Source organism: Pelobates fuscus, chromosome 3 (genome assembly GCF_036172605.1).
Source record: "Pelobates fuscus isolate aPelFus1 chromosome 3, aPelFus1.pri, whole genome shotgun sequence".
Classification (NCBI taxonomy): Eukaryota; Metazoa; Chordata; class Amphibia; order Anura; family Pelobatidae; genus Pelobates; species Pelobates fuscus.
In genome coordinates this window covers 249886038-249913924 of record NC_086319.1, presented here as the reverse complement: position 1 = coordinate 249913924, position 27887 = coordinate 249886038, and the positions used below count along the sequence as shown (strand labels likewise).

The window sequence follows — 27887 nt, the reverse complement described above, 5'->3', positions numbered from 1 at the left end:
CAAACCCCTAGCCACAATTATTAGACAATCAAAAAAGATAATGGGAATTTAAAAAAATAATCAATATAAAATCTTGCTATATGCAGATGATATAATTCTCACTCTCGCCTGCCCAGAGGTCTCAATTCCAGCCATACTTAAGTGTGTAAAGGAGGTTAGTATTATATACAACTATAGAATTAATCTAACTAAATCTTATGCTATATATTGTAATGTAACGGATTCAGAGTTAAACATCCTAAAACAGAAATATAACTTTAATTGGTCTGACGAGTCTTTTGATTACCTGGGAATTAGATTGGCATTTAACTGGAATAAAATTATTCAGAATAACTACTCCTCTCATCTTCAAGAAATAAAAACTCATTAATTAAATGGAAACCATTATATAGATCATGGTTGGATGGAATTAGTGTAATAAAAGATTACATTATACCTAAACTCGAATATCTAATGAACATAATTCCACTGAGGATAACCAAAAAGATCCTGAGCAAGTTTCATGACATTTTCCTGAAATCCGCATGGGGTCACAAAAAAAACAAGAACTTCTTGTAAAAATCTTTGTCAAAACCAACAGGACGGTGGAGTCTCATTTCCAGATGTATTCATGAAACAGATTGCAATTATGGTTACGCATCTTTTAGCTTCTTATTATACAAATCCAGATCAAACAGCCTGGATAGAAATTGTAAAACAAGCTTTGGAATACTTAGAGCCTTCCTGTTTAATCTGGCTGGATACCATAGTTTTAAAAAGCTAAAAATTCAAAACAAAATTCTTATAGACCTATTTAGGTCTATGAAATATCTAAAAACACGTTATAAAATTGAAAATAATCTCTCAGTCTTGGCACCTATAGATGTACTTATGGGGCATCCTTCAGACATAAATCTAAGTGAATGGAAAGAGGCGGAATTTAAACTTTTGGGAGATCTATATATAGGTAACAATCTAAAATCCTTTCAAGAAATACAGGAAAGGAATATCTCTTTAAAATATGAGTTTTTAACCTACCAGAAAATAAAAAACAATGTAAGAAATAAAACAATAGCTCCAGATTTATTTGATAAAATATTCTCGATAGATGGGAATAATAATTTAATCTAAAAAATAAACAAGATACTCTATGAACATAAACCTAAAGGGAAATTAAATAGTATCATGAAACGGAAACAAGAAATTGAAGTTGATTTTTCAGATGAAGAGTGGGCAAAAGCATTAAAGTTAACCAAAAAAACTATTCATAATATTATCATCTGAATATTACATTAAGATCTTACACAGATGGTATATGGTTCCGTCAAAAGTATTTAAATTTCAAAAGAATATTTAAAATATTTGTTGGCGATGTAATTTAAACCCGGGTACACATAAACACATATGGTGGGATTGTATACAGCTTCTGCCTTTAAAAAATAAATTAGAACCAGTTATTGGTAACATTATGGGTCTTACATTTCGAATATCATCTCATACCTTTCTTTTTGATTTAGACCTACCTAATAATAATAAAAAATATTTTCACATACTGGTGATACAAATTCTAACGGCAGCAAAGATATGCATCATTAGATGCTGGAATACATCTATAATCTCTTGTTGGACCGAGATACAAATTCAGGTGAATTATCAAAGTTTGATGGAAAAAGCGGTATATACTAACCATGGTAATCTTATTATTATGTTATTTATATAGCGCCAACAAGTTCCACAGCGCTTTACAGTGGGTGGATGAACAAACATGTAGTTGTAACCAGACAAGTTGGACACACAGGAACAGAAGAGTTGAGGGCCCTGCTCAATGAGCTTACATGCTAAAGGATCTTGGGATTTACCATAGTATGGAGTGAATGGAGATTTTACAGTGGTGGCATATATGGACCTCCCCCTTGACCCCCCCCCCCCCCCCTCACTGACAGTGCCTTATTGTGTAAATGGTTTATCTGGCTGGTAGTAGATATGAGGAAGATTGTTACCCTATGTCTTTCGCGTAATTAAAAATAGCAAGTACATAGAGTTGGAATGAATGATGGGGGAAAGATATCTAAAATGAGATTCCACAGGAATGGTATAATGTAAACTGAGTAATGTACAACACTTAAAGATAAAATGGAACAAGAAAAAACAAATGATGATTTAAAAATACCAATTTCTGATGTAAAAAAAAAAATAATTAAAAATAGATCCCCTCTTGTAAAATATAGACAAGATAAGACAAGAAAAAATGAGAATCAAATTCCATTCATTTAATTTTTCAAGTAACGTGGATACTATTAAAAAAAATAATTAACAAAAACTGGCATGTTTTAAAACAGGAAGATGAAATTCAAGAATTTATAGGCTTAAAACCCAAATTTATTTTCTGAGAATTTTAAACAGATTTTAGCAAGTTTTATTGAAAAAGAAGTTCCAAATAACTTTCTGACAAATATGTCACAACAACAACGTTTTTCTTCACTCTGGATTGAGCAATGACTGTAAAAATGCTAATATATCTAACAAAAATGTTATGGAATTTAGTTCATTTGTTACGAAAAAAGGCATTGATGTTATGGACTGGCCCGCCCGTTCCCCAGACCTGAATCCAATTGAGCACATCTGGGACATCATGTCTCGCTCAATCCACCAACGTCACGTTGCACCACAGACTGTCCAGGAGTTGGCAGATGCTTTAGTCCAGGTCTGGGAGGAGATCCCTCAGGAGACCACCCGCCACCTCATCAGGAACATGCACAGGCGTTGTAGGGAGGTCATATAGAGCCCAATTCAAAATTCTGGCGCTTGCTTACAAATCCCTACATAATGCTGCTCCAACATACCTATCCTCCCTCATACACAAGTATGTCCCGTTGAGACCCCTGCGCTTATCCCAAGACCTACGCCCAGGGGCGGACTGAGAACCCTCAGGGCCCCCGGGCAAAATAAATCAAGGGCCCCCTTACAGGCCCCACCCATACTCCGCAGCAAGCGCCACCCATGTCCCGCCTCCATGCACCGCCTCCAGCCACACCCTACACAATCTTTAGACACAAGGAACAAAAGTGCAATAATCCCTTCAAGGCCCCAGTAGAGACTACAATTGAGGGCTAATGGGCCATGGAGGGGGGTCTTTCTAGCAGAGGCTATCTCAGTGTCCTTTAGAGAGTGTGTTAGAAAGAATCCCCTCCAGGCCCTATTAGAGACTACAATGGAGTCTAACAGGCTTGGAAGGGGGTCTTTCTAACAGAGGCCATCTCAGTGTCCCTGCTGGAAACAGTCGCCTCCAGGCCCCAGTAGAGACTACAATTGAGGGCTAATGGGCCATGGAGGGGGGGAGCATTCTAGCAGAGGCTATCTCAGTGTCCTTTAGAGAGTGTGTTAGAAAGAATTTCCTCCAGGTCCCATTAGAGACTACAATGGAGTCTAATGGGGCCTGGAGGGGGGTCTCTCCAACACTCTGGTTCCTATTCACAATATAGCAACACAACATAGCTGATACCTAGGCCAAGTTGGCTCCTCTTACCTTAATTACTGTTGCTGGCTGGCAGTCTGTGGGCTTGCTGGAAGGCTGTGGGCTTACTGGCTGCGGCTGGCAGGCTGTGGGCTTGCTGGCAGGCTGTGGGCTTGCTGGCTACTGCCAGCAGGCTGTGGGCTTGCTGGCTGCGGCTGGCAGGCTGTGGGCTTGCTGGAAGGCTCTGGGCTTACTGGCTGCGGCTGGCAGGCTGTGGGCTTGCTGGCAGGCTGTGGGCTTACTGGCTACTGCCGGCAGGCTGTGGGCTTGCTGGCTGCGGCTAGCAGGCTGTGGGCTTGCTGGCTGCGGCTGGCAGGCTGTGGCTTGCTGGCTGGCAGGCTGTGGCTTGCTGGCTGCGGTTGGCAGGCTGTGGGGTTGCTGGCTTTAAGCCTAACTGGTGGCCTGTAGACTGGCTGGCTGTCTACTGGCCAGCCTGTGGGCTGGCTGGCCTGTGGGTTGGCTGGCTTGCCGCTACTGGGGCACTCGTAGATTATTTAAAGAAATAATCCATGCACAATAACCACTACTACTCTGTGTAGTCGTTATGGTGCCAGGAGGGCCGGGCCCCCCTCCCAGAGTAAGTAGTCAAACCGTTTAAGAACAGTTTGACAACTTACCTGAGGTCTGCTGGGATATGAGGCTGTAGTGGGGTATAGGAGCAGTGGTGCAATGTGTAAGGGGTGCAGTCTGTGTGAAAGGTTCAGTGTGTGTGAGGGGGTGTAGTGTGTGAATGTGTAGGGTGTGTGGGGCAATGTGTGTACGAGGGGGCTGTGTATGTGTGTGGCAATGTTAGTATGGGGGGCTGTGTGTGTATGGGTGGGCAGTGTATGTGTGTGTGTGTGAGGCAATGTGTGTAAATGTGTATGGTGTGTGTGGGGGCAGTGTGTGTGTATGGTGTGTGTGGGGGCAGTGTGTGTGTATGGGGGGCAGTGTGTGAATGGGTATAGTGTGGGGGCAGTGTGTTTATGGGGCTAAAGTTCACTCTCACCACTGCGACCACCAGGAATACCTGGTGGTCACAGTGTTGAGAGTGAACTCTAGCCCGTAGCTCCAGGGCTAGAGTTTACTCTTGCAAGAGCCGTAACGTTGCCGTGGTAACCGCGGCAACGATCTGTGCTCGCGCAAGAAGGACCCAGAGGAGCTGCAGGCTGAGCTCCCGGGTCCTCTCTTCCACCCTCCCCTGCCGGCTGCCCGCACGGTGCCTGCGGACAGGGGAGGGGGCAATTGCCCTCCTCTTACTCCCCCCTCCCCCTCTTCTTACCCCCGCTCCCCCTCTTCTTACCCCCCCCTCTTCTTACCCCCTTCTTACTCCCACTCTCTTCTTACCCCCATTCTTACTCTCCCCTCTTCTTACTCCCCCCTCCCCCTCTCCTTACTCCCCCTTCTTACTCTCCCCATCTTCTTACTCCCCCTCCCCCTCTTCTTACTCCCACCTCTTCTTACTCCTCCCTCTTCTTACCCCCTCCCCCTCTTCTTACCCCCCTCCCCCCTCTTCTTACCCCCCTCTTCTTACTCCCCCTTCCTCTTTTTACTCCCCCCTCCCCTCTTCTTACCCCCTTTACTCCCCCCTCTCTTCTTAATCTCCCCTCTTCTTACCCCCTCCCCCTCTTCTTACTCTCCCCTCCCCCTCTTCTTACTCCCCCCTTCCTCTTTTACTCCCCCTCCCCCTCTTCTTACTCCCCCCTCCCTTCTTACCCCCTCCCTCTTCTTACCCCTCTTCTTACCCCCTCCCCCCTCTTCTTACTCTCCCCTCCCCCTCTTCTTACTCCCCCCTTCCTCTTTTACTCCCCCTCCCCCTCTTCTTACTCCCCCCTCCCTTCTTACCCCCTCTCTCTCTTCTTACCCCCTCCCTCTTCTTACCCCCTCCCTCTTCTTACCCCCCTCCCTCTCTCTTTTTACCCCCCTACTCCCCTCTCTTTTTACCCCCCTCCCTCTCTCTTCTTACCCCCCTCCCTCTCTCTTTTTACCCCCCTCCCTCTCTCTTCTTACCCCCCTCCCTCTCTCTTTTTACCCCCCCTACTCCCCTCTCTCTTTTTACCCCCCTCCCTCTCTCTTTTTACCCCCCTCCCTCTCTCTTTTAACCCCCCCTCTCTCTTTTAACCTCCCCTCTCTCTTTTAACCTCCCCTCCCTCTCTCTTTTAACCCCTCCTCTCTCTTTTAACCCCCCACCCTCTTTTAACCCCCCCACCCTCTTTTAACCCCCCCTCCCTCTCTCTTTTAACCCCCCTCCCTCTTTTAAACCCCCCTCCCTCTTTTAAACCCCCCTCCCTCTCTCTTTTAACCCATCTCTTTTAACCCCCCTCCCCCTCTCTTTTAACCCCCCTCCCTCTCTCTTTTTACCCCCCTTCCTCTCTCTTTTAACCCCCCCTCCCTCTCTCTTTTAACCCCCCTCCCTCTCTCTTTTAACCCCCCCCCTCTCTCTTTTAACCCCCCCCCCTCTCTCTTTTAACCCCCTCCCCCGGGAGGGGGGCCCGCCATCAGGGGGCCCGGCCGCCCCTTTAAATGCTGCAGCCGCCTGAGCGCTCTCTTAAGAGCGCTCAGGCGGCTGCAGCTTCTCACCTCCCCTCCCCGTAGCGTGGCCGAGAGGCTCTGCGTCCGCGGTGCCGACCGGATTGATAGGAAGGTGCACACACACTGAGTGTGCACCTTCCTGTCAGTCCGGCCGGGTACAGGAAACAGAAACTCCTGTTCCGCGCCTGCAGCATTTAAAGGGGCGGCCGGGCCCCCTGATGGCGGGCCCCCCTCCCGGCCGGGCCCTCGGACCATGTCCGAAGTGCCCGACCGGTCAGTCCGCCCCTGCCTACGCCTATCCTCTGCCCGGATCCCCACCTCTGACGCTCGCCTTTAAGACTTCTCCAGGGCTGCAGCTATTCTGTGGAACTCCCTTCCCTCCTCAATCAGACTTTCACCCAGCCTCCACTCCTTCAAAAAATCTTTGAAAACTCACTTCTTCATTAAAGCGTATCCCCCACCCCATGACTCCTTTCCTGCAACTGTCAAAAATGACCTACCAAGCACTCAATAAACCCTTCTCTAACAAACTATTTAATTCCCCTACTTTAACCCTTTGTGTCACTGTACCCCACTCCCTCTAGCATGTAAGCTCATTGAGCAGGGCCCTCAATCCCCTCTGTTCCTGTACGTCCAGTGGTCTGATCTCAATTATGTGTCTGTTAGTCCACCCATTGTACAGCGCTACGGAATTTGTTGGCACTATATAAATAATAAAATAATAATAATACAGGCATATGGAGGCCTTACACACTACTGAGCCTCATTTTGACTTGTTTTAAGGACATTACATCAAAGTTGGATCAGCCTGTAGTGTGTTTTTCCACTTTAATTTTGAGTGTGATTTCAAATTCAGACCTCTATGGGTTGAAAATTTTGATTTCTATTTTTACATTTTTGGGTGATTTTGTTGTCAGCACATCCAACTATGTAAAGAACAAAGTATTTCAGAAGAATATTTAATTAATTCAGATCTAGGATGTGTTATTTTTGTGTTCCCTTTATCTTTTTGAGCCATGTATGTGTGTGTATATATATATATATATATATATATATATATACACACACACATACATATATATATATATATATATATATATATTTTATTTACAAATTACACTATGTGTTGTACCATATCTTTTATAAACAGGAGATTAAAAAAAAAATCCTTTCTATTGGCTACTAAAGAAATAACTGATTAGAAGGCAAATTAAAGATCTCTGTGTGCGCTTATCACCGTGCTGGATTTTTATTTGTATCACATTCAAGGTGTAATTAGTGTCAATACACTTGGGTGTTTGTAGCGGCACCAGATTCAGATCTTTGTAGTGCCACTTTTTCATTCAGTTTATTACCTTTTCACAATTTAATAGAGGACCAAGACTCAAAGTACTGCTGGAGTGGAGATGTATCAATACATAGACATGAAAGTGCAATTCCTTCTTTAGGGCCTGGGCCAGTGTCATAAAGTAGAGACACTCAGAATAAGGATGGTTTATGTGTAAAACGTTAATTTGCTTGTAATTAATGACATATTTTGCAGCAAGTGGCCTTGAAATTAGGCTTTTTGATATAAGAACAGGGCTATAATATCTGGTCAATTGCAGAACTGTATTATACAGATAGTCTTCATATACTGATTATACACATCAGTGCACTGTATTGTAAAAAAATGAAACAAAAGAAAACACACGTAGACTTAGATCCTCTCCAATAATCTCTTAACTAGAACAATTGCACCTGTGACACCAGTAAATTGTTAAGGGAAAAAATATATATAAAACAACTTCAACTTATAGATACACAGCCTCCCAGATGGTAATCGGCCAAAATAGATATATACAATTTAGTGATCCTGCTGGTTTACCTAAAAACAAGGATATGACATAGTGCAATATTGTCTCTAACAAAAACTGATTTTGCAGTTGCACTTACAAATTTGAGAAGATAAAAGCACCTTAGGGGAGCCACACTATTTCAATAGGGGGCTGAAACTATTTTTTTATATTTTTGCAGTGCATAGGAACATTACAGACAAGCTTGAGATGCCCCAACAGCATTCCTCATCATCATGTAAGACAATTGGGGTACTTGTAGAGACACGCACAATTTTTTTTCATAGATAGAATAACACGGTAGCTATGTCGATTAATGCTAGAGAGGGTAGTTAACCCTAAGACAGTAACTTTGCTAAAACAGAGGTTAGTGTGCCACTGGCTGGTGCCTTGGGAGGTGTTGCCTTGGAAAGTTATCAAGCAGACAGAACATGGTTGGAAAACGCTATCACATAATGCAGTTAGTTTCAGGAGTGTTGTCTGGGGTAAGTGGTAGGTTGTACAGGGTTTTGCAATCCCCCTAGTCAGGGTGTGTGGGATTTAGCACACAAGGAAGACTGTATGACAAACTTGCAAGAGGGTGCTCTAGTATTAACTACGATTGGTCCGCAAGCGCCAATTCTCTAAAATAACAAGCTTCGCCAACATGGAAGGCCACTCACAGCGCTGCCGAAGATAGGGCACCTAGCTAAAACGCATAGAATAAATGGAGCACGCTAAGAAATACTAGGTAAACTACATATAGCACTATGCCAACATTAGGTTACTTTACAGTCCCAGAGCGTGGACTAGGTTGGTACCACTTGGTTAGAGTCACTCAACCTATGCTGGCTGTTGGTTTGGTCAGGGTATAGATGCTAGGAGGGTCCCAGGATTCTGCAGGAGCGCGTTGGGGGAAATACCTCCCGCCCCAGGCCGATTTGCAGGCCAGCATCTCTGATCCACGGACTCAGGGCTCAAAAGAGTCCAAGTCCAGCCCCATGTTGGAGAGACAGGAGGCCCTGGTGTTGTGTCTCCGCTGGCGGTCTTTTGCCAGATTGGTCTATGCATTAGGGTCTTGCCCTTAGTAGCCTTCGGTCCAAGTGATCCCAAATCAGGGTTACTTCGTGTTTGGGTCATTAGATCACCCGCAGGGGTCCCGCGACCTCAACTCCGTGCAGCATTCATCTGCCTTTCCTCCAGGATGGCCCAAAAGTGCTCGAGAATTTCATCTAGTTGCTGTAGGGAGCTGTCGAAGTCGGGTTGCGGCCTCCCTTGCTGACTCCTGAGTTCGTTGCCAGCGTGAGTGAGGAAGTTGCAGAATGTGCAGTCTCAGAGGCTCGTTAGTGTAGCAGGCCAGCCAGTGTGGACCGGGATATCCCCCACCGGTCCAAAGGTGGCAGGGGAGGAACTGAGCTGTAACTTGTCCTGTGGATGGCTCAGTGCCGCTCGGTACAGCAAGCGGCCGTCTCGCCTGTCCGACAGGCTCATTAGGCCTCACGCGCTCCACCAGGGTTTGCAGAGGGATCCGCTTCCAGAGATGCGCTAATGTGCTCCGGTGGGCTTCAGACACAGGTAAGTCTCGCATTAAGGGCTTCAGGGCAAACTGGAACTCGCTTTGTGGGCTAAAAATAGAGCTTGAAGCAGGAGCTCCAAGACGATGCTGCCAGTTGCCATGCTGCTCAGGTCCCGTGCCCCTGAAACTCCTCTTTTGTGCTTGCCACAGAACAGACTGACAGGTAAATCAGCAACTTGATCCAGAGATTTTTTCCTAAAAGTGTATTTAATGGTATATAAATTATAAAAGGTTGAATGCACAAAAGTGCTAAAAGAACAAGTCCCACGCATTTTGTTCTCATCTGAGAACTTCCTCAGGGACCAAGTTTCAGCCCCCTATTGAAATCAAGTGTGGCAACCCTAAGGCGCTTTTATTATCTCAAATTTGTGAGTGCAATGGCAAAATTAGTCTCTTGGTTTGTCACAGACAATATTGCACGGTCATATCCTTGTTTTTGGGTACACCAACAGAATTCCTCTATTTTCTGGGTTGTATAAATCTCTTAAATATACCTTGTTATATGGAAGACCCAATATTAAATAGGGACAACTAAAATACAACAACAAATTCTAAATTATTTCTGCTAGTAATGTGAACTAATGATGCAATCATCTAAGATGGGGAAAAAAGTCTACTAAGCAGGAGTAATGGAGACAAAATGACTGCTGTAGGTCAGTGACAATGGCAAAATGTAATTTAAATAAAAACCTGGCCTCCTGACTTGCTTTCTTATCCGGTCTGTATACCATTGTGATCTACTCGGGAATGGAACAGTTTTCCATCTCCCCCCCCTCCCCCTCCACTTACCTTCTAGATACTCTCCTACATGTCATAGGACAGATGGAAATTCCCCAGACATGCCAATGACCACAACGTGACATAGCAGCAGAGCGATACAAACAGCAAATGTCAGAGCAACCAATTAATACAAGCCATTTTATTTCAAGGGGATAAAATGCATAGCACACATCTCTAGCATACTTACAAGCTTAACATTTGGCAATTTTCTTCAAAGCCCTTCACCATTGTGCTTTATTTCCCCACACAGGGTGTCACATTAAAAGAGTTGACAATTTGTGAATAGGTTTTCTGGCACCTGCTTAGCAGGTTGAGCTCTTAGAGGTTACAGCCACTAAAACCATACCAATTGCTACTGTACATTCAATATTTCTTTGCATTACACCATCACGATAGGGCAATGGATTGGAAGGAGGTGGGGGTGTGGACCAATGTATGCAAAACTGTTCAATGAATATTCAGCCACTTTGATATTGCAACATTCCACCTTCAAACACGGTAAGGGAATCTTCAACAAAATAAACAATTGCCTACTTTTAGTTAGCTTGGCTGTCTTCTATAGGGGAGAAAAAAAAATGTTAAATTGAATAAGCACCAACATAAAAGGTTTACTCTAAAATGACAATCTAGAATAGTCTGTACACACATAATATACTACCAAGAAAATAGCATTGATGGCCAATTGTATTGTAGATGGTTTTGAACAATGTTTCTGTAAACTGGCAGTATATAATTTTAAATAAAGTTGATAATACATTTAAAGTACCCATGTGAACTTTTCTATATTAGTTTATTAATCTCTATGTCAATTACTTACTACATATGGAAGGGATGATATGAAATTGGTATCCTACTGGTATTGGCATGGTTAGTAGAGATTCTCGGCCCCTGGCAACCTGAAGCCCAGCCTCAAAATGAAAGAGACAGAACTACGCTTCCGTCTTGCACCATACCGATTTATAGCAGCGGTAAGCTGAGGGCCCATGCTCTCAGAAAGTTACTACCTGCTACTCCTGATATTGAGTGAAGCAGGTATATCTCCGCATCTGCCATATTTTCATTGGAAAATAGTCTGCAGGCTGCCGGGGACAGAATTTTGACAAGTAGTAAACTGTTTAGTAGCAGTGTGGAACCTGACACCCATAGACTCTAGGCATCAAAACCCTTTCAATCCATTGAAGTGTTTATGGTGTATACAATTTTCCTATACATATTGTTGTAATTTCACCAACATATTTCATTTAGTCCTTTAAAGCAATGTAAGAAGACCTGGAATATCACTGGACCTACTGTATTGTACTCCTAATGCATTTAAAAACAACCAGTTAATTCAGTATGGCATTCCAATCTTTTTTTCAAAACAAAACAGTTATACCATAAAGAGAATCGTTGGAATTCAAAGCCAAAGCCGCTGAACTAGAAAATTTCCAGTTAAGCTACTTTGGCGTTAGATTTGGAATTCACTTTTAATGCCCAACATTCTCAGTTTAGTAAATAACCCTGTAGAAGTAGTGACAACATTCACCCAGGTATATATTCTTGGTTTTACCCAATGTATTTACTATAAAAGAAGCAAAAAAATTAATTGTTTCTAATTTTCATACAAGCAAGGAAAATAAAAAGTTTTAATTTGTCCTTTAGTCTCTATCACATTTGGTCCACCAGCAAGTTGTCTACATGTTTATTAAAGGAATCAAAGCAGCCATAAGATGTTTTCACAATGGAAAATACTTGCAAAGAAGGTGTGGATATCATGAACCAAATACAGATTACCCAGGATTAGTGTAACACAATACAAGTCTATACTGCTCAAAGCAAGGTGGACATAAGAGAGGTCACATTGGTTGGTTTGAAGAAAAAGAAAAAAAAAAAGTCTATATGTGCATTCATGATGACGTAGTCCTCTGCCACTGACGAAATATTCTGAAGACTTTGTAGGATTTTTCTGGCACAGTCTACAAAAAATAAATAAAAATTAAGTGTATATTACCATAGGTTTGCACCAACACTCACATACATTTCAGGCAAAATATATAGAGGTTACAATTCTTCAAATTAGTATTTAGCTTTCTGCTGGCATGACTACTTCTATAAGAATCACACAGATGATCCCACATGGGGCAAAAACAGACACCTGTAGCTGAGCAGAAGTACATTTACCTTTCAGACAAAAGGAATTAAGATGTTCATAACCCAGAACAACGAAAACCTAGACATGAGGCAAAGCTGTTTGTTTGGCATTCTGCGGAAAAACATTCAGTGTGGCTGTGAATAGGACCGGTATTCCATTTGCCTTTGGAGTTGCAAATGCTACACTTTGTATTTTAGAACACACACACACGTTAAGATTTCTCTATTTTAAGCTACTGGCAAAGGATAAAATGTTTTTGCCAAGAGCAGTTCATTTGATTCACTCAGTGATCGAGGTATGGATTGTCAATGTTACTGATTGCAGGTGGGCATTTGTGTAGCAGGTAGAGAATATGAAAGCATGCATTTTCACCCCTTCTCCACTCGTCTGCCTAATAAGTTACAAGTTTCATCAAGGAGGAAATTAAGATGGTCGTGTTTAGGCTGGAAGTCTCCAAATACTTACAGATGAATCTTGGTCAGCAAGGGCTCTGGATTTTACATCAACCATGAGCACTTTTAGAACTTCCTTCCAACCACATTCCACAATCTTGCCATTTTCTACACTGTCATTTTTGCCTTTCTCCATATTGATAGCATTCTTATACACACTAACCCACGGACACCAAGTCCTGTGCTGAGAAAGAGGGTCAAAGTAGCCCCTAGGAGAAGTATCCTGTAAAGAAGAAACAAGGAGACAAAGAAACAGGGAATTAATCGCTTTTGGATCACCGGCCTTAAAAAAACAAACAAACAAACAAACAAAAACACAATCACCCTTCTTACAATATCGGTAAACATAAAGCATTGGTTCCAGCAATAATTGAGAAGTAAAAAAAAACAAAAAACCCACAAACTTCTGTTTGAGGCCACAATGATTGTTAATATGTCAATGCTACTTGAGCACCTCCCCCTCCCCCCATTCTGCAGGAACAGCAATAGGTTAACCTCGATTGGTGGTCATACGGACAATCACTACAGACGCTTCTGTGAAAGAGTAAGACACTACATTTTCAAACAGATAGTCTCAGAAACCACCCTATATGTCCTACCCTAGCAATGCTTTCCTATGGATAAAGTATTGGATTAGCTGAGCTATAAGGGATAATGGGGGAAGTACACTAACTTTGCAGCTGGGGGTCGGTTATCAAAAGGCAACATCTTTGTATCCCTAATGCTATAGTGTACCATTCAAAATCTGGCAAATTTAATAAGAATAATAAATAGTTCAGGCAAGGCAAAGCAAGTACAATTTAAAAGGAGAAACGTTAAATATTGTTTCATGTCAATGACTGACAGAGAGCAAAGATGGAGAAGCCAAGTTGCAGAATAAAGAGGTGTGGATTTCTACATTTAGTTTTATTCTTCACACCTCACATGTACATATATGTTAAGCATATGGCTTAAATATAATATTAAAAAAAACTTTGAAGTGACAGCTCCTTTAAAGGTAGGCCTATTTAAGGTCTCAAATAATATTTGAAAATCACATTCATGGCATTATATCCGTTATTAGCAAAGATAAGAGACTACATACAGTATATTGTCCTCGGTCAGCTGCATACATATAGACACTATCCTTTTAACATAAGCATAATCCAAGTCTCTAGCGTCCAGCTAGATAGCCTAGGAGTGATATTCATATAAATTTTAATTCCACTCCTAATTTATAATCCATTTTGTGCTTGAAATTTCAGCAGAACATAAAGCCTTGGAAAAGGAGTTGGTTAGTACTTGCTTTACAGAAATACTAGTGCTCCTACCCTTATGTGCCTGTTTTGTTTACCTCTGCATATAATGCGTTTAACAATGATATAGCAGTCTCAGCAAATTTATGAAACCCCCATTGCATATTAAATGTCATTGAATATTTATTTTAATACATGGCCTGACTCAATCATAAAGGGTAATTTTGTTAAGCCTCAGAAAAGTACTCACAGAACTGCTGCTGGAGCAAAGTCGTGGCCGTTTGGGCTTGCGGTGAGGGCTGGAGTGCGTCTCGGCACCCAAACCAGTATTTTCTCCTTGTCCCATGCTACGGGTTACTGGGCGACTCCTTACTGCATCAGAATCTGCTGGGCTTGAGAAATCCCAACTGCGTGTCCGAGTATATAGAGACGAAGGGCTCTGTAACAATAGCAAAGAGGAGTATGAAATGTATTTTACTGCTCCATAACCATTATTTTCTGGTTTTGTTTTCATTTTTTTCATAACCATTATCTTAGAGCTTATTAGGGTAAAAAAAAAAAATAAAAAAAAAATAAGCAGGTATTGCCTTTATTTTTGTCCAACAAAGTCTGCACTGAATGTTCCCTTGAATGCCTGGACCACTCTTTACATTACAGTAAACACATACAAACAAAACATGACACATAAGTAAAATACATAAGACAGATCAGTTCTCTGGTTGCTTATCTAGTAAAGATTTCCAAATGGTCTCATAAAGGGTTACGGTTACTTGAATGAAGGAAATCTCCACTCTTGTAGGTATTGTAACATATAGGCAGTATACATTTTGCTTTTGTTGAGGAGTTATCTTTTGTATACAATTCAAACATTTCTCATAAGAGATGCAGCTCTGTTTCAATCAGAACATTCCAGCCCCCATAATAACTTAATCTCAATTAGGTGGTTATGGATTCTTCAGGTCCTGGGCGCTGTCTTACCCTACAGAATTTAATTATTTTAAAACTAATTTGTCCACCTAGTGTCTGGCCACAATTCCCTATGGTCTTCCCCTTCAGCCTTTGTACTACTAAGAAAGATTTATCCTTTGATACTGTGAGGATATTTATGGGGTAAAATATAAAAATATGTTATATAAACCAAAAATAAAATTTAATATAATTATTTTTTGGGGCACAGTTTCCCCCTTGATTGATTTAAAGCGAAGAGCTACCTTTCGGTTTACATTAGCTGCATTACAATCAGTTTAGTAATGCAGTGAATGGAGTAAGAAAGATTAAAGAAGAAAAAAAAAAAGGCTGTTTTTACACTGTTACAAAACAGTCACTTCTGTTAAGCAGTGACTTTTCAGTAGACATTTAATTTCATTTCCACAATACTGATGACAAAATTAGAGCAACAGCTGGCACTATCAGCACATGACTGGTCGCCCGTTGAGAGAAATGCACTAAAGGTTTCTTTTAACCACTGGTACTAGAATACACTAAAGAACCTACCTGCTCAGGTTCACGGCTACGAGTGACCCTCCTGTTCGAGGACATACTTCCCAGGGGTGTTCTATCATTTTGACCTTCTACTGGAGACACAGGAGTACCAGGTGTCATTGGAGATGTCTCCATTTCCATGGTTTCCAGTTGCAGGAAGCCCCACAAGCCAACTTTTCTCATACACCGCGTACAACCAATAATGGGCAGGGAGGAAGAATGAGTTGATGGACTGAAAAAAAAAAATTTAAAAAAATTAATGCAAGTCATCAGCACTTATTTCCATCAAAATGGAAAGAACCAGGTAGGTGTGGATTGATTATAATGTAATGCAAGGTGTATGTAAATAATTTGCAACATTTAACAAATTAAAAAGGACAAGCAATTTAACTTTTACAGATTTTTCTTGTAGGACAGAAAAAAAAAAATATTCCCCTCTGTTTATTGTATAAAAAGTTAAATAAATGAGGGGGAGAGCCCATGTCCACTTTGAACAGAGACGACCGCTTATAACTTTGACAGACTTTGCATTATCTGAGCCAATGCAGAATGGCTGAGCTGGGGTGCAGAAAGAGCCAGAGCAAAACACTTTAATATAGTTTAAATTTAAAAAAATAAAAATAAAAAATAAATAAGAAAGAGGGGTTGGGGGTTAATTTAAAGACTCCTTTGCACCATAACTACTCTAGTAAAGATAACAACAACAAAAAAAACATATAAAAAGGAAAATATATTCAATTCCCCCTGGATTGAAATTTCATAGAATATGTAGATATAGGTTTGTTTGTTTAAAAAAATATTTCTTATACTTTTCATTAATTGTATCGAGCTATCTGCAGTTTGTGCTTTATATTGTATATAGGCTGTACTAAAATGTTCACAACATTATTCTTCTTTACAAAAGGGTTTACATATGCCACGCAAAATATAACCGGTAAACAAACCATAAAAGCTCATTACAAACTTAGGTAAAACAATGGTGAAAAGGATTTTTCTTGAAAGGACCTTACAGTCTGAAAGAAGAGTACATTGGAACACAAAAGACAAAGTGCAGTCAAGTCTAATTATTTTTTTTATAAGAAGGGACTTCTACAACAACGGCAGATAGAAAATATATAGTGTAGTTTGAATAAACCGTTTGAAGGCAATGTTATGTGAAGCGAGACAGGAGTTAAATCAATTCATGCACAGTGCAGTTTTATATATGACCTATTCAGGACGCTAGTGTAACAGATGAGTCTAGGCACACATAAGACTGACAGTAAAGGTAGTGTATACCTAGGACCAAAGGTCTAGGTAACACAAGTGAGATACAGATCTCAGAAGTCTGCTAAAATAAATAATCTTTAATTAGGTATACTTAACCATGAACAAATACAACAACATAAATGTGAATACTTAAAATAAAAAATCACCCAAAACGGTGCAAGAGGAGATCAAAAGGGGCTCAGGGAGTAGTTGATGAGATATCAACTTAGGCAAAAGTGCTCTAGATGTATGCTCATTACTGGGGAATATGAATGGGAGGTACCAATGTACACTAGACTAACCTGCTGATTCGTAAACGGAACCAAACCCTTAAAACTAGAAGGGGAAGAAACCGCTAATATGATACTCCAACTGTGGAGTGCAGCATAGAACCGTAGAAGTGTATATTCTTGTGGAGGTATAGGTACAATGAGCTCCTAACAATATAACCCTTCACGGTATTGCAACAGGTGATGTTGCATACTTGCTTAGTGGCCACGAGTGGATCCTGTAGCCATCACAAGGTAACCCTAGAGGGTATTGCAACAATGATTGTTACGGAAATATTCATATAGCCACACCTGAAAAGCTAGATGCAAGACAGTAGCATAAAGTACTAGGTAGATAGTATAGATATGGGATACTTAGATGTTCCCCTATAGAATATAAACAAACTCAACACTACTTAGAACTACCCCCAGTGCTGTATGCACTGACTGGTAGATGGTGTAGATTGGGATACTTAAATGTTCCCCTATTAAATGCAAACTGACTCGATGTTACTTGGAACTAACCAAAGTGCTGTATAAATATCAACAGGCTCAACACTACTTGGAACTAACCCCAGTGCTGTATGCACTGACTGGTAGAAAGTGTAGATTGGGATACTTGAATGTTCCCCTGTTAAATATAAACGGACTCAATGATACTTGGAACTAGCCACAGTGCTGTATGCACTGCCTGATTAAAGCAAGGCTAATAGCAAGGCTAATAAAGTCGTATAGCACACTTGGTTTATCTTAGCTGGAATCCAACAGATAGTATTAATTATAGTACAAATCTCTTATTCCCTCCAAAAAAATCTCCAAACAGGCCCCAGCTCCTCTTGTCTTAATACAACACCCTTAACATAGTGAAGTGAAAGATAGTGAAAAAACCGTGATTATAAAATCATCTAAATTCTCTGCATGTCTGCCTAACGCGTTTCGGCGCTGTACAAATCTTTCCTTCACATTTCGTTATACTTGTGGTCTGCTTATGTACATACTCCTCTGTACATATCACTTCTTTATCAGGCCATCATCATGAACCATACTACTGGCGACCGATTTTAAGGTCTACCAGTCAGCAACTAATATATAGTACGAAGGTATCCTTATGATCCTCTCCAACTTTGAGGCTATATGGATACAGCAAGTTTTACCTTCGGCTGGGTAATACTTATTTAGTTCCCAGTCTGTCCTATATGTACCAAAATAAGAACGTCACTTCGGCTGGATAATGTTCCCAGTCTGTTCTATATGTACACAATTAGGACGCTACTATTATGCACTACAATGCCCACCATTGGGTTATCCTCATTGATGTGTTTTCTAACCAGTCCAATGCTGTCACACTCATATTGCGGTTTAGCCTATGACCCTGTCAGCACTTTACACTGGATTTCGGCTTCGGCACTTAGTCCCGCCCCCCCCCCCAGTCTGATTGGTCAGAACCTATGAGATGGACAGCTCGAACACACATCACTGCTGATGGGTGTATCTAACTATAGCTCCGGCATTAAGCCCCACCCTGGACCCGCTCTGATTGGCCAGAGGCTGCAAGACTGATGTCTCTTACACCTATCACGAACGAGGGGCGGATCGAACTTTATACTCCGCCCATGCTGTTGCTGATTGGACGAATTTCGGCTAGGATTTATACTTAATAAGCTCTCTCGAGCATTTGCTCAATGACAGCCTTTGAGAAAGGCGCTTTGTACAGCGCCGAAACGCGTTAGGCAGACATGCAGAGAATTTAGATGATTTTATAATCACGGTTTTTTCACTATCTTTCACTTCACTATGTTAAGGGTGTTGTATTAAGACAAGAGGAGCTGGGGCCTGTTTGGAGATTTTTTTGGAGGGAATAAGAGATTTGTACTATAATTAATACTATCTGTTGGATTCCAGCTAAGATAAACCAAGTGTGCTATACGACTTTATTAGCCTTGCTATTAGCCTTGCTTTAATCAGGCAGTGCATACAGCACTGTGGCTAGTTCCAAGTATCATTGAGTCCGTTTATATTTAACAGGGGAACATTCAAGTATCCCAATCTACACTTTCTACCAGTCAGTGCATACAGCACTGGGGTTAGTTCCAAGTAGTGTTGAGCCTGTTGATATTTATACAGCACTTTGGTTAGTTCCAAGTAACATCGAGTCAGTTTGCATTTAATAGGGGAACATTTAAGTATCCCAATCTACACCATCTACCAGTCAGTGCATACAGCACTGGGGGTAGTTCTAAGTAGTGTTGAGTTTGTTTATATTCTATAGGGGAACATCTAAGTATCCCATATCTATACTATCTACCTAGTACTTTATGCTACTGTCTTGCATCTAGCTTTTCAGGTGTGGCTATATGAATATTTCCGTAACAATCATTGTTGCAATACCCTCTAGGGTTACCTTGTGATGGCTACAGGATCCACTCGTGGCCACTAAGCAAGTATGCAACATCACCTGTTGCAATACCGTGAAGGGTTATATTGTTAGGAGCTCATTGTACCTATACCTCCACAAGAATATACACTTCTACGGTTCTATGCTGCACTCCACAGTTGGAGTATCATATTAGCGGTTTCTTCCCCTTCTAGTTTTAAGGGTTTGGTTCCGTTTACGAATCAGCAGGTTAGTCTAGTGTACATTGGTACCTCCCATTCATATTCCCCAGTAATGAGCATACATCTAGAGCACTTTTGCCTAAGTTGATATCTCATCAACTACTCCCTGAGCCCCTTTTGATCTCCTCTTGCACCGTTTTGGGTGATTTTTTATTTTAAGTATTCACATTTATGTTGTTGTATTTGTTCATGGTTAAGTATACCTAATTAAAGATTATTTATTTTAGCAGACTTCTGAGATCTGTATCTCACTTGTGTTACCTAGACCTTTGGTCCTAGGTATACACTACCTTTACTGTCTTACTGTATATAATACAAGGGTTACCCCCTACTGAGATACGATCTGGACACACTTACCTTATCCCCGCAAGGGGGTACTTTCTTTTTCTACACATAAGACTGATTAAGAATATATTGCAGTTTAAGAGTGTGTGACGATTTTGTACTATAAAATTCAAATATGTGGGATCTTTAATATAAAAGTTGGCAATATTTGAAAATTGGATGTATGCAATTAATGAAAAATGGCATAGGCAAGGATCCCACCGGAGCAGCGAGATTGTGGGATAGGACTGATCCTTGCACTTAAAAATGCTCCACCAGTACTCTTGATTAAATTCCCTAAAACATAATCTGATCTCTTCTCTCCACTATCTAAAAAGCTTTGTATACAGACTTACCTGCAGCTCCATCCACACAGCGCGAGAATGCAAGCAGAGATGTGAACATGCAGAGAGTCACTGACGACGCTTCGAGCAAGATTTTCTCTTCCCTCCTTAGCTTTCAACTCATCGTCTATCAGGTGCAGGAGTAAACTCACTGTGTCCTCTGTGAGGTCCTGATAAAGAGGAAAAAAGGTAGCTGGTGTCACATTTACCAACAATACTGAAAAAGGTTATTTCTATTTAAAATAAATGTACAATGCCAGACTATGAATTGGAGCAGCTTTCAAGATTCAACTATCTATGGGCATGTACATTTTCATAAAGGCATACAGTGGAGTGCTAAAAGAATATGGAAAACAGTACCCTTATACAATTAGGGATACCATATGAAAACTACAATACAAAAGAGAGCACTATATGATGCAATAAAGTCTTAAATCAAAAAGTGTGGGAAAATGATAAATGGGAACACACTCAAAAGTGTATCACCAATAGGATAGGCTCAAATCACTCTGGCAGATGGGTTATATTGTGACACTGTCCCTCTTCTGTCTTTAAATTGGATGCACTCAAAAGGGAGACTATAAAAACAGAGAAGCAGCAGTCTCTAGTGAAGCATGTCACGCAATTTAAAGTGACTCAGTGCATAATCATATAGATGCTAAACTGCTCACCTACTTTAGAAGCCTCAAACCTTGGTTCCAAGTACAATAGCCTCGTGTCACTTAGGGGGAACACTGTCCTTTCTTTGAAGTAGTTGCTGAAGATGGCACCAGACAATATTAGCAGGAAAGTAAATATTTTATTAAGACAAATGGTACATAAACAATAAAAAACATAATACAAGTCTAAAGTGCTGGATCTTCCTGAGACGCGTTTCAACGTTTTCTGTGGCTCCCAACCAGTTGAATCTACTTCCGGTGTCTGGATGTTTTAAAGATCATCTAGACATGATCCTATTAGTCTGTTCTATCTCTCACCATCCAATCACGGACGTCCGATTCCGTGGGAGTTCATTATGCTAGCTGATTCTTCTGATCTTCCCAAATAGACGAAAGTGGTGCGGCATAGATCCGGCCGCATCACTCGTCTATGAACTTCCATCTTGTTTATGGGCAAAAGTCATGGAAATTGTATGGTGTAAAAATGGATGGAAATGACGTGGCGGGTCCAGGATCACGTCCCTTCCGGTTTCAGTTCGCACATACAACCATATTAACGAAGGGCAAATAGAACGAATCCACCTCATCGACTTATTATATATTGTTTTTTTAACTACTATTTGTCTTAATATTTACTTACTTTCTGCTAATATTGTCTGGTGCCATCTTCAGACTCTACTTCAAAGAAAGGGCAGTGTACCCACTAAGTGACACAAGGCTATTGTACTTGGAGCCACGGTTTGAGGCGCCAAAAGAAGGTGAGCAGTTTATCTATATGATCATGCACTGAGTCACTTGATATTGCCTGACATACTTCACTAGAGACTGCTGCTTCCCTCTGTTTTATTGTCACTCTTTTGCGTGTATCCAACTTAAAGACAGAAGAGGGACAGTGTCACCAAAGAACCCATCTGCCAGAGTAATTTGAATCTATCCTACTGGCCCTACACTTTTGAGTGTGTTCCCATTTATCATTTTCCCACACTTTTGGATTTAAGACTTTATTGCACCATATAGTGTTCTTTTGTATTGTGGTTTTCATATGGTATCCCTTATTGTAGAACGGTAAGTTTCCTGTTTTTCATATCCTTTTAGCGCTCCACCACCTAGTATGTTTGTTCATATTATCTTATGCTGTGTGTAGTTGGGGAGGAACTCGCATTAGTGTGGTAGCAGCTTTTATACATATATAATGGAGAGTTTTTAAGCACAATATTCACACAGATTCTCTCTTTTTTAACAGTTTCATAAAGTTTAAATTAACACTGTTAAAACAAATGTGTGTCAGTAGAAGAATTAAAAAAAAAAAAAAAATCTCATGTCGCTGACAAAGACTACACACTGCACATTTATCTGGCTTCCCATGTGCTTGAGTATCCAGGTTAAAAATGCTCCGCAGACCTACAAGATCATTCACAGTCTATGGCTTTACTATCTTTGTACAAGGGAAAAACAGTAATTTTACTTTACCGTAAATTCCTTTTTTCTTAGTATAGTGGCAGTACTTACAAGTGGGGATGTGCCTTATGGTTCTGGACAAGAAGCTCCCCATTCTTAGAATTTAAATGCTGTGCTCCGCCTGCTGCCTACATATAACCTGTAAGCCAGAGTATCACTCCAGTAATACAAAAGAACCAAACGGAGACTGGATAATGCAAATTCATTTAATCCATATGAAAGAGGAGGGAAAGCCAGTACTGCCACTATACTAAGAAAAAAGGAATTTACGGTAAGTCAAATTACTGTTTTTCCCTTCGTATAGTGGCAGTACTTACAAGTGGGATATAGCAAGATCCCTGCAACAAAACAAAGGGTGGGGACTCAGCACTGCTTGGAGCAACTTACGCCCAAAAGCAGCTTCGGATGATGAGAATACGTCCAGCCTATAATGCTTGATAAAGTTATGTAAGGAAGACCAAGTAGCAGCTTTGCAGATGTCTTCAGGTGAGGCGGCTGCTTTTTCAGCCCAGGAGGTCGCCATAGCCCTAGTAGAATGAGCCTTTAACAGGAATCTAAGGGGAATCCCTTTGGATTGATAAGCCAACCTGATGGTATTTGTCAGCCCTCTGGCCAAAGAGGGTCCGGAGACAATACAACCCCTGTTAGTGCCTTGAAAGTATACAAATAGATGATCTGAGGATCTAAACTCCTGAGTCTTCTGAAGATAGATCTTCAGGGATCTTCTTACATCCAGGAGATACCACTTTCTTTCCAGATCCAATGCAGGAGATTGACAAAAGGCCGGCAGGATAATAGGTTGGTTAATAGCAGCACTTGAGATAACCTTAGGCAAAAAAGAACGCTTGGTGTGCAGGACCACTTTGTCTTGATGAAAAATGGCGAACTCCGGAGAGGAAGAGAGAGCTCGGATCTCACCTACTCTCCTAGCTGAGGTGATAGCCACCAGGAAAGCCGTCTTGAAGGTAAGCAGATAGATAGGAACCTCCAGTAATGGTTCAAACGGCGGTTCACAAAGGGCTTGAAGCACCAGAGACAGATCCCAGGTAGGGAAAGGTACTAACTTGGGAGACCTCTTCAGCATTATAGACTTAAGAAATCTTCGTATAAGCAGGTTTGAGGCAATGTCACGAACCAGGAAGTGACTTGGAGCTGAAATCTGGCCTTTGAGTGTAGAGACCCCTAGGCCGGCTTCAAACCCATCCTGCAAAAAAGAAAGAATTTCCGGGACCGATTCTTTGGCAGGATCCGAACCTCGAATGGAACACCAGGTTCTGAACTTCATCCAAACCCTGAAGTAGATCTTAGAAGTGGACAAGCGGACAGAAGACAGCAAAACGTCACATAAGTGGTCTGAAAGACCATGTTCTTGGAGGATCAACCTTGCAGCAACCATGCAGTCAGATGAAACATTTCCAGGGTTTCTACGGTCACATGCTCTAATATGTTGGCAGAGATTGGGAGAGACCAACGTGAGACAGTCATGTTTTGCACTTCTGAAAACCAACTCCTGTTCGGCCAGAAGGGCAGGACTGCTAAAATTCTTGCCTTCTCCCATCTTATCTTCTGAACTATTCATGGAATAAGAGCTACAGGAGGGAAAACATAAGCCATGTCGAAGTTCCAAGGGATCGATAGACCGTCTAAGACATCTGGGTAATCTCCTGCTTGGAGAGAAGCAAATCTCTGCACTTTTCTGTTTCTCCTTGTGGCCATCAAGTCTATATATGGCCTGCAGAAGTGGGTAACCAGCTCCAAGAAAACTTGGTTTGATAGTGCCCAGTCTGCCTGAGATCAATGACTTGTGCTGAGGTCATCTGCAATAACATTTAGAGACCCACTGATATGGGTAGCGGAGATTGCGAGAAGATTCGCTTGGGCCCAAGACATTATATGGTAGCAGAGATCCTGTAGAGCTTTCACCCTTGTGCCTCCTTGGTGATTTAAATACGCTACTGTAGTGGCGTTGTCCGACTGAATCTTCACTGCCTGATTGGTGATGACTGAACTGAAGGATACCAGAGCCTTCCATACCACTTAACTCCCTGAAATTTGAGGAAGCGCATGCCTCTTCTCTGTTCCAAAGACCTTGATGGAACTGAGAACCTAGATGGGCGCCCCAACCAGTCTGGGAAGCATCTGTGGTTATCGTAACCCACTGTTTTTGTGCAAACGATAGGCCTTTAGAAATGTTGCCTCTGTCTTTCCACCAGTTTAGTTGAGTTTTTACCACTTCGGATAGGTGAAAGGCAGAGTCTAGATCTTCCTGTTTTCGTGTCCATTGGGAAAGAATGTACCCATTGTAATGGTTTTGATTCTGCCTTTGCCCATGCCACTGCCGGGATCGCAGAAGTGAGGAGGCCCAGTAACCTCATAGCATCCCTGATTGAGCTTAGGTTTTTCTGCATCTTTGATACCGCTTTTAAAATCCTCATTTGTTTCTCTATTAGTGGAAAAAGAGACAGGGACTGTGATTCTACCAGAAGACCCAAGAATTCTAGACTCCGCGAAGGAATCAACTTGGATTTCTTTAGGTTCAGGAGCCAACCGTGTTCTTTTAAAACCTTCATAGTGATCTTGAGATGATATTTTAGAATTTGTATTGATTGGGCTTTCAAGAACCAATCGACCAGGTATGGAACAATCGAGATACCTTTGAGACGTAAAGCTGCTGCTATGGGTGCCAGGGTTTTTGTAAAAACCCGAGGAGCCGAGGACAGGCCAAACGGTAGAGCCTTGAATTGGAAATATAGAATTCTTCGCCTTCCTGTTAAGACCCCAAATCTGAGAAACTTCCGGGAAGATTCTGAAACCGGAACATGGAGGTAGGCATCTTTTAGATCTAACTTTGCCATGTAATATCCTTTTTGTAAAATGTGCGTTATCGACAAAATATTTTCCATCCGGAATTTTTGGTACGGTATGCAGGCGTTGACCGTTTTAAGTCTAGGATAGGCCAAAAGGATCCGTCTGGCTTTTGAACCAGGAACAGACGTGAGTAAACTCCCTGAAATTCCCAACATTTGGGAACCATCTCTACAACATCTTTCCTTAAAAGAATAAGGGCTTCTGTTAGGAGTGCCTCTGTTTTCTTCCTGGAAGGATAGCTTGACAGTAGGAAGGATGGTTGTGGTCTTGCGGAAAACTTGATTTTGTAACCTTCTGAAATAGTTCTTATAATCCACCCATTTGACGTACTCTTTTCCCATTCTTGGGCGAAGAACCAAAGGAGTCCTCCAACTCTTTTGGCGTCAAAATTTTTTCTTTTTGTCTTGCCTGTTGGGTTCCTGTCTAGACCACTGGCTGCTTTTCCACCATGTTTTTGAAACCTGTGAAACCGCCCTTGGTAACGAAAGGACCGCTGACCCTTGTATTGAAATATTTTATATCCCTGAGTTCTTGATTCCAGAGGTAGGGCTTTCTTTGTTTCCGACGTCTGTCTAATAATGTCTTCTAAAGGAGTTCCAAAAAGTTTGTCCCTCTCAAATGGTAATTCACACAAGGCTGCCTTAGATGCTGAATCAGCTGTCCATGTTCATAGCCAAAGCGCTCTTCTGGCCACTGATGACAAACCCATAATTCTTGCTGATAAACGAAGAAACTCAGAGGCATCCGAGAGGAATTCATTAGATAATTTCAGTAAGAACATAAGATGGGCAGGATCGGTACCTGACTTTCCCATAAGAGACTCTTCCAGGGCTTGAAGCCAAACGCTCTGTGCCCTGAGAACCGCAGAACCTGCAATTTCGTCTCTGCACTGGTAGCCTGCAGCTTGGAAGATTCTTCTACACAAAGTTTTGGCTTGTTTGTCCATAGGGTATTTAAGTCCTGAGACTTCGCCAATGGGTATAGTGGTCTTCTTTGACAGCTGTGCAATCTGAATATCTACTTTAGGAAGATCTTCCCATTTTTCATCAGACTGTAGCTTGAACAGAAGTTTAAAATGTTTAAAAATAAATGCCTGTCTTTCAGGATTCTTCCATTCTCTATGAAGGAGATCCAAGCTTTTGGGTGGCATCAGGGAACCTTTAACCTTACCTTTGGTAGGTTCTGGTTCTTGTACAGCTGTCGTCACTTCTTTAATACATTTTTTAAACTCTTCTGGTGGAAATCCCTCTTCCACACTTGAAGCTAGGCTGGAAATATCAGAAGGTGAAGAAAAAGAGCATTCTCCTGAAGAAATAGACAGAGAAGATCATCTATTTCTCCTATGTTTCTTAGGCAGCTTCTCTTGAATAGCCGGCTCTTTCTTAACAGCATCTTTAAAAGATTCGAGTGTCTGGGACAAATTTTCCTGAAACCAGCCCAGGAAGGATGCCATATCAGTCTGCTTGGCTTTTTCTAGCAATTCCGTTGAGCACTGATTGCATGTCTTCTTGCGACATCCGTCAGGTAGAGGTACAGCACATTCCAGACAACATAAGTGCTTAGATTTGCTTGTGGCTTTCTTAGGAACAGATGCTGACATCTTGTCTTTATCGGTCTTATCCGGAGATATAGGACTGGACATATCTGTGGAAAAAACACCAGAATATAATAATTTTAAGAGCATGCATAATGATAGGTGAAAAAGGAGAGTTTTAAGAGTTAAATCTCACCTCAAATCACATAAGATCTGTGTAGGAGGGCTGGTGACACGGAGAACCAGGACTGTACACCCACTCTTGGGGTCAGGAAGGTTCTGCACAGTTTTTTAAGTCCAAAATTAGAAACACTGTTTTGCGCATGCTCCGTAGCGCGATTCTGTGTTTGGTGGAACACAACGCCTCCCGGGCGTGCGTTCCACCGCTGTGCGCATGCGTAATGATCAATGAAGGAGGACCGCCCGGGAACTCACAGAAATGCCACAAATAGTAAGTACCCGGTCGCGTTCCGTAACGCGAAACCGGACGTACTGTTGCCGCTCAGTTCCCGCCCGGGGAGCTATCGGCACTCACCTCCCCGGTCAGCAACCTGTGCTGACCGAACCAATTCTCCACCTGCACTGTGGGGAACCTGTCCGTCCCATTGCCGGGACAAGAAGAACTGGAGTGATACTCTGGCTTACAGGTTATATGGAGGCAGCAGGCGGAGCACAGCATTTAAATTCTAAGAATGGGGAGCTTCTTGTCCAGAACCATAAGGCACATCTCCACTTGTAAGTACTGCCACTATACGAAGGGAAAAAGTGGACACTCCCTAAGATCAGCATACACATCACTACTCTTCTATACAGATTTTCCACACACCCATCTAAGAGGCATGGCATTCTGTCACTATCAAAAACCTGGCCAACAGAAGTCTGCTCTTCAGACTTTTGTTCTCTTAAGGATTACTTTAACCCCTTAAGGACGCTGGACGGTTCAGGACCGTCATCGGCATTTTTCACTTGCCGACCGACGACGGTCCTGAACCGTCCTAAATTTAAAATGTACTTACCCGATCGCCGTCGTTCCCCCGGCGGCGATCGGCGGTGCTCCCGGTGTGGGGAGACTGCCTGCAGCCCAGACAGTCTC

At 42.0% G+C, this 27887-nt stretch overlaps 1 protein-coding gene across 1 annotated transcript in view; it reads right to left on the bottom strand.

Moving 5' to 3' along the window:
* Positions 1 to 10298: 10298 nt before the first annotated feature.
* The window catches only part of ZC3HC1 (zinc finger C3HC-type containing 1), a 40633-nt gene continuing 23044 nt past the window's right edge, over positions 10299 to 27887 (bottom strand). Inside the window, exons 6-10 of the mRNA XM_063448308.1 lie at positions 20288 to 20445; positions 15487 to 15706; positions 14243 to 14431; positions 12771 to 12980; positions 10299 to 12129 (exon numbers count right to left, since the gene is read on the bottom strand). Of these exons, the coding sequence (XP_063304378.1) occupies positions 12061 to 12129; positions 12771 to 12980; positions 14243 to 14431; positions 15487 to 15706; positions 20288 to 20445 (846 nt within the window). The 3' untranslated portion in view covers positions 10299 to 12060. The remainder of the gene's footprint in view (positions 12130 to 12770; positions 12981 to 14242; positions 14432 to 15486; positions 15707 to 20287; positions 20446 to 27887) is intronic.